Source organism: Otolemur garnettii, unplaced genomic scaffold, assembly GCF_000181295.1.
Source record: "Otolemur garnettii isolate 467f Iridium unplaced genomic scaffold, OtoGar3 scaffold00001, whole genome shotgun sequence".
NCBI lineage: Eukaryota > Metazoa > Chordata > Mammalia > Primates > Galagidae > Otolemur > Otolemur garnettii.
In genome coordinates, this window is record NW_003852396.1 from 46763803 (window position 1) to 46770709 (window position 6907).

A 6907-nucleotide genomic window follows, 5' to 3' on the forward strand; every position below is an offset into this window, starting at 1 on the left:
CTTTTTTTTTTTTTTTGAGACAGATCTCACTTTGTCACCCTCAGTAGAGCGTCATGGCTTCATAGCTCACAGTAACCTCAAAGTCTTGGGCTCAAGTGATTCTCTTGCCTTAGGCTCCCAAATAGCTGGGACTACAGGTGCCCCCCACAACGCCTGGCTATTTTTTTTTTTAGGAATCAGCCATCGTTGTTGTTTGGGGGGCCCGGGCTGGATTCGAACCCGCCACCTTAGGTGTATGTGGCTGGCGCCTTAGCCACTTGAGCCACGGGCGCCAAGCCTTATATATTTATTTTCTGTTTACTATCTACCTTCCCCACTAGAAAGTAAACTCCATGAGGGCAGGAACTTTGTTTTGTTCATTACTATTTCTCCTGCATCTGAAAATGGGCTGGCACAGCCAAGATGTGTACATACTTATACGGCAAATGAACGTAAGGCCCTATGAGTCCCCATGAAAGACTGTCACACAGGGTGGAGTGTACATGAATAATATTTGTTAGTCACCCCTGAGATCTCTGTGGCTGCCCCATTACCAGAGTTTCAGGCTATTAGACAGGTGAAGGAAAAATAATTAAGACACAGGCACTGTGGGGCTCAAATTATAGTACATATTTTTGCAATGCAGCAAGAGGTCTTAAATTCAGGTTAAAGCAAGAGGAAAGAAAAGTTAATACAATCTATTACAACTCTATTTGCCTCCCTTCCTTACAAGCACTCCAGGTATACTCACACATACACAATCCTAACAAGGTGAATACCCTTGTTATAAAGTGAAAACATATGCCCCTAAAATTCATATGTTGATGCCCTAACCTCCAGTACCTCAAAATGTTTGTTTTGCTTTTTTTTTTTTTTTTTTGGCAGTTTTTGACAGGGGCTGGGTTTGAACCCACCACCTCCGGCATATGGGGCTGGCACCCTACTCCTTTGAGCCATAGGTGCTGCCCCTCAAAATGTTACTGTATTTGGAGACAGGGCCCTTAAGGAGGTAATTAAGGTTAAATGAGGTAATAAATGTGGATCCCTAATCTACTACGACTGGTTTCCTCATAAGAAAAGTTGCCAGGGATGCTCATGTACAAAGAAAAAGCCATGTGAGGACACAGTAAGAGGGCAGCCATCTGCAAGGCACAGAGAGAAGCCTCAGGAGAACCAAACCTGCTCACACCTTGAACTTGGACTTCTAGCCTCCTGAACTGTGAGAAAATCAATTTCTGGGCTCAGTGCCTATAGTTCAGCTGTTAGGGTACCAGCCACATATACCAGAGCTAGCGGGTTCCAACCCAGCCTGGGCCTGCCAAACAACTACCACCAAAAAATAGCCAGGCATTGTGGCGGGAGCCTGTAGCTCCAGCTACTTGGGAGGCTGAGACAAGAGAATTGCTTAAGCCCAAGAGTTTGAAGTTGCTGTGAGCTGTGATGCCATAGCACTCTACCCAGGGCAACATAGTGAGACTGTCTCAAAAAGAAAAAAAGAAAGAAAATCAATTTCTGTTGTTTAAGCCTCCTAGTCTGTGGTATTTCATTATGGTAGCCCCAGAAGACTAACACACACGTGCATGCACACAGACAGAATTTTGCAGCAGGAAAAACACACCATCAGGCCTCCGAGCACAGCAGTAGGGTGAGGCTTAATACTATTTCTGCTTCAGTACAAACAAGGCCATATCTGAAAGGCTTTGTCTGTCCCACGTTTCCTCCATTCACACAGATGCCAGTTTCTAGCCTGGAAAAAGACAGAAACCAAAAAAAAAAAAAAACACAAAAATAGCCAGAGACAGCATTCAGCATACATTCACTTCCCAACTCCACCACAGCTCAAATGCCACCTCAAAAGATGCTCAGCCAACCAGACTACCTCAAGATACAGCACGCTCTCCCTTCTTACAACTATAGCCCTACAATCAACAAGTGCTGCCTTGTATTGATAATTGCCTCTCCTAAAAATTGGTCAAATACTGATTTTAACAGCAATATAGGTTATAATGTTACCCTCCTCCAAACCAAGAGCTGGAAGTCTTTCACTCTTGTGTATTTCTCCAAACACAAGCATATGGCTGGGCACATAGGTACTCATTCATTCATTCATTCATTCACTAATCAACAAATATTTACTGGGGACCTACAATGTGCCAGGCACCATGGGAGGCAATGTGAACCAGACAGGCACAGTACCTACCCTTAAGACATTTACATTCTAGCTAAGAAGACTGATATTAACAAACAATACATGTCACTACAATTGGGATACGTGCTATGAATAACCACCAGACACATCTGCTTATGTCTGTGCATGCTGGTCGGCTGCCTGTCACACTCCCCTGCACAAACCCTCCTCTATTCCAGCCACACATAATGATGACCCTGTCTCTCTCAATGCTCCCGGCAAGCCAACACCGAGACTCCCACACCCCCAATACAGTCAGGATCCAGTTATAGCACAGCATCGGCAAATATGCAGGGTCTCCCCCTAGTGCAAGCCAAATGCCGCAGGCCTCACATCCAGAGGATGCTCCCGCCAGGCTGAGGTGGAGTGGAGAAAGGGCCTCCATCCTCCACGCATCAGGAGGGTAGGGGCACAGGTGGCCCGGACAGGGCTCTGGGACCTGGCGAATCCTCTTTCTACTGAGCCCTTCACGCTGTCTTCCCAGGTGCTGTCTGGGCCGGAAGGCTCCCGCGGAACCATATACCCGGCCCTGGGAGCAGGTTCTACAGTCCCGACCCCACCATCTAGCAGGCCCCTAAGTCACGCCATGAAGACCCTTCCCTCCCCGCCTTCTTTCAGCTCCCAGGCCAGGATCTTCCAACCCCGAACTCGGCTGGGACCTTGGCCGCTCTGCCCCTGCACCACCCACGTCAAGGCCGGGCGTCCCGGCTTCCCGCAGCCCCTAGTCCCAGCCCCGACCCGGGGGCGGAGTCACGTACCCAGGCGAAGAGCGCGGCCGCCGCGGGGGCGGCCTCCGAGGCGCGTGGCTCGCGCTCCATGCGTGCACACGCCGCCAGGCTTCCGGGAGAGACCGCGCGGAGGCGGGGCCCGCCGGGAGAGGGGCGGGTGACGAGAAGACCCCGGCAATGGTCGGAATTGGCGGCGGGAGGAGGGACGCTGAGGAGCAGGGGCCTCGGGGGCGGGGCAAGTGGGGGCGGAGTCTACGGGATGGGAGGGGCAGGCCCTGTGGGGGTGGGGCCGGCGCGGGGACCGTGAGTGGCTGGCAGAGGCCGGCAGAGGAGCGCGCGGGTTGGAGGGTTGGCGGAGGAAGCGGCGGGAGGCCAAGTTCTCAGGCCTCCGCGACCAAGTAGCCAGTCCAAGTCGCCAGCTCTGGGAGTGCCGTGGTGTCTCCTCCTCCGGCCTCTTGTCTCCCTCCCCTTGCACTCTTTATTTTTAGAAATAATTCCAGAGAGGTGCACTACGCTCCACAATTCCCAAAGCTTCTCGTTTCTGTCTCTCGACGTCCCACACCAACCCACGGGGGCTGACAAGGCAAGGATTGTACCATATCTTTTGACTGGGGTGGAAATTGAGCCTGAGGACTGGAAAGGGCGCTGTCTGGTGTCTTAGGAGGACCTGTCTTGCGCCCGCTTTGGTGTACGTTTGCAAAATCTGGGAGAGCGTCTTGGTAGCTGGTGTCGCGCCCCGCGCCTGGCACCGAGGACACTCTCACCTCGCGACACTAATTTTCAGTAAAATATGTCAGTATTGACTGGGTAATGTCCACCGAACGAACATTTTCATATAAAATGGCTTTATTAAATAAGTACAATTTTCCTGAAAGAAAATGTGGCAATGTCTACTGGGAGTATGGAACACATGGGGTCACATTAAAGATGGTAATCCTCGTTCAGGCAATTAGCCCCTAAATCAACATCCTCTGTGTCGCCAGATGATTAAGGCTCCACCCGTCATTTTGCACGGGAGCACCTGGGAATTGTCTCAGGAAAGCTCTTACACGATTCTTTCCTCTTCCTTCCCTCTATCCCTCCTTGGTGTTTCTGCCTGTAAGACCGCTTGAGGGCAGCGCCTCAACTTGGCCGCTCCAGCCTGTGGCATCTTGAAAACATGGCCGTACTAGGAAAAATGCATCTTTTTTAGAGAAGCAAAGCAGCTTTTCATTCTCCAGGGACCTCAATGTGCAAAAACTTTACCATGCCTGCTGTTTCAGAAGAATGGGCTTTTATTGTTTTGAGGATTCCTTTTAAGCATGTATAATGGGATGTAAAAATAAGGCCCTTCCCATCTCAGTTTTGGAGGAGACTTGAAGGAAGTAAGTGCCAGTTACTCCCACATTATAAAGAGAGGGGCAACACCATCAAAGCAGAAGTTGGAAACCATGTCTAGAAACCAATGTGTGACTTCCAATCTATGAAAAAGACTGGAAAGGCTAGAGAGAGTTCTAACAGGATATGTGGATCGCTGTTGTCAATGTGGATCCCATTTAGCACTTACCTAAGGAAAGGTACTTCTGAGCAGAGCCACTAAGAGTTTGGGACTCAGGAAGGCTACTGTCCAATTCATGCTGACAAATCCCAGGGCTTGTGCCTACATAATGCTCTGATAGTTGAGGAAAGGGAGATTGATGCTTTGGGCAGGTATTTCATGCCCAGAGTTTTTTGACTGAGTATCTCCCATGCATGCGCATTGGCTGGGGAACGGTGTTAAGCCCTGTCCAGAGGAATTTCTAGAGGGGTAAAGTAACACCCACACCATAGCTGACCACTAAATTTCCTTGAGGCTGAGAAAGATGAATTCAACAGCCCAGTCGGAAAGGTAAATATACACCATACACCTACATCAAGAGATCCTGAGATCTACAGAATCACTGGTCTTCTGACAAAGTTTGGTAGACCTAAAAAAAGAGAGAGAGAGATCCTGAAAAATAAGGAGGTGGAGAGGTCTTCCAAAACACACACAAGAAGGAGTTAGCATTAAATACTCACCAAGGACAGAAAACACTGATGCTGATTCACAGCGGTAGGAGAGCAAAATGAATTTTCCTACTCCTTACCTCTCTCTCCTTCCCACTACCACGCCCCAATCCAGGGAGAGTCCAAGACATCCTAATGAGTGTGGAAGGAGGAGAAGGAAGAAGCTAAGCACACCCCTTCTTTCTCAGTTCCAGAGGAGGAGAAAAGCTTTAACCTTACAATTTGATTTTTGTGAATTTTTACCAAGGACTGGACTTTTTATATTAAAATGAGAAAGAGAGAGATTAGAAAAAACTAAGTACTTTTTATTATCTCTGAGTAAGCAGAAAACAAGAAAGCAACCTGAGAACTACCTGCAGAGCCAGTTTTAGTAAAGGGTCTGGGAGAATGCAACTGTCTTTGGATTTCACCCCTTGAATGTACATGCATCAATACTTTACCCTACAGCTATATTATATCCCTTAATACAATTTCTTGGAAGTATTGAGATGTTGCGGGTATTTCAACTATGTACGTGCCAGTGAGGAGTTCATCCCATGACTAGCCTCATTGAATTGCAATTCTTAAATGGGGCTAGATTTAAAATGTTCAATGATTTCACTTTCAGATGCCTCTTCTCCTAAGAGGAAAGCATATTTGAAACCACACAGACAACATTTCTGTACTATACAGTTTAGAAAATTTTTTCTATTTAATTATTTTACTTGATCCCCCTCCCAATAATACTAGCTTGATAAATGTTGTTAGGATCATTATTTTATGGATGAGAAAAACGAGGCTCAAAGAAATCAAATGAGTTACTCCAAGGTCAGTTTTTCACCTTTGATAAAAGAAGATTAGCTAACTGGAAACCAATATTCTCACTAAAAACAACTAGAAAAGCTGGCAGAAAATATTTTTAAAATCTGTTTCAAGTCATTGAAAAACTATCAAAATAGCAAGAACTTACAGAGCCTAGATCTGGAAACTGAGAGATTATATTTGGCACTATTTTTCTTCTTGAAGCACTTACTAATTAGCAAGCAATGTCTTAGAGGCTAAGAAATGGACCAAAAGCAGCAGCTGGGAAACTGAGAAGTAGAGCAGTACTTTTAGCAATCTTGCAGGCATTGAGTGAGGGGACAGGACAGTGAGTGAAGGAGAGGACAAAAGTAGGAGTCTGGGACCCCCAACAAGAAGCCCTGGTACATAGTCATAGCTTGGGATCCCTCAAGTTCTACACCCAGAAGAGTAGAGGTGAACTGGAAATAGACCAGCCCTCACAGAGACTGAAGCTCAGCTTCTGACTGGCTCAATCCGTAACAAGACTAAGAAGATTTTGGCAGGCCATTATATGCTGCCCGCTAGAAGGAAAACTTAATCCCTTCTTAAAGAAAATAGCTAAGGGGGAATCTCTGATTAAGAAAGTGATTATATGAATGATTCGTTAGGCATAGAAAATAAGAGTTTTGTTTTGTTTTTTTAACAAAGTCATCTCATGGCATAATTTCTCCAATAACCCAATATGGTAGAATTAGCTCATTTTACAGATAAGAAACATGAGATTGAAACTTTACCAAGAACTCTGAAAAGCTGTTACTAGACTTCGGGTGTGTTTGGCTTCTGTCTCATATCTATAGGCTTTTTAAAAAGTATAATGGAATTCTTAAACTAATAAAATTGCTAATATAAATTTGAATCCATTTTTAATGTATATTTGACAAAAAATACATGTTAAGGACATAAATTTTGTGTTCATTTATTATCCAGTTGAATAACAAACTTATAAATCAAAAATGTATATTACCCAGTAAAACAAAAGATTAGACTGAAATACACCACGATATACACTTCCTAGAAATCAATATATAAACTTTATTATATGTTCTTTTAGTGAATTCCAAGATTTTTTTCTTTTTTCAATTTGGAAGCCTACTTAAAACGAATAATGAGTCTGTACATTTTGGTATGTCATTATTACTTGTATAACTCTGAATGACAAAATATT

General features: G+C 45.4%; 1 protein-coding gene across 1 annotated transcript in view; it reads right to left on the bottom strand.

Moving 5' to 3' along the window:
• SERGEF (secretion regulating guanine nucleotide exchange factor) overlaps positions 1-3036 on the bottom strand; it is a 247475-nt gene extending 244439 nt beyond the window's left edge. The window contains exon 1 of the mRNA XM_012804086.2: positions 2926-3036. Within this exon, the coding sequence (XP_012659540.1) occupies positions 2926-2985 (60 nt within the window). The 5' untranslated portion in view covers positions 2986-3036. The remainder of the gene's footprint in view (positions 1-2925) is intronic.
• Between the last annotated feature and the right edge of the window lie 3871 nt (positions 3037-6907).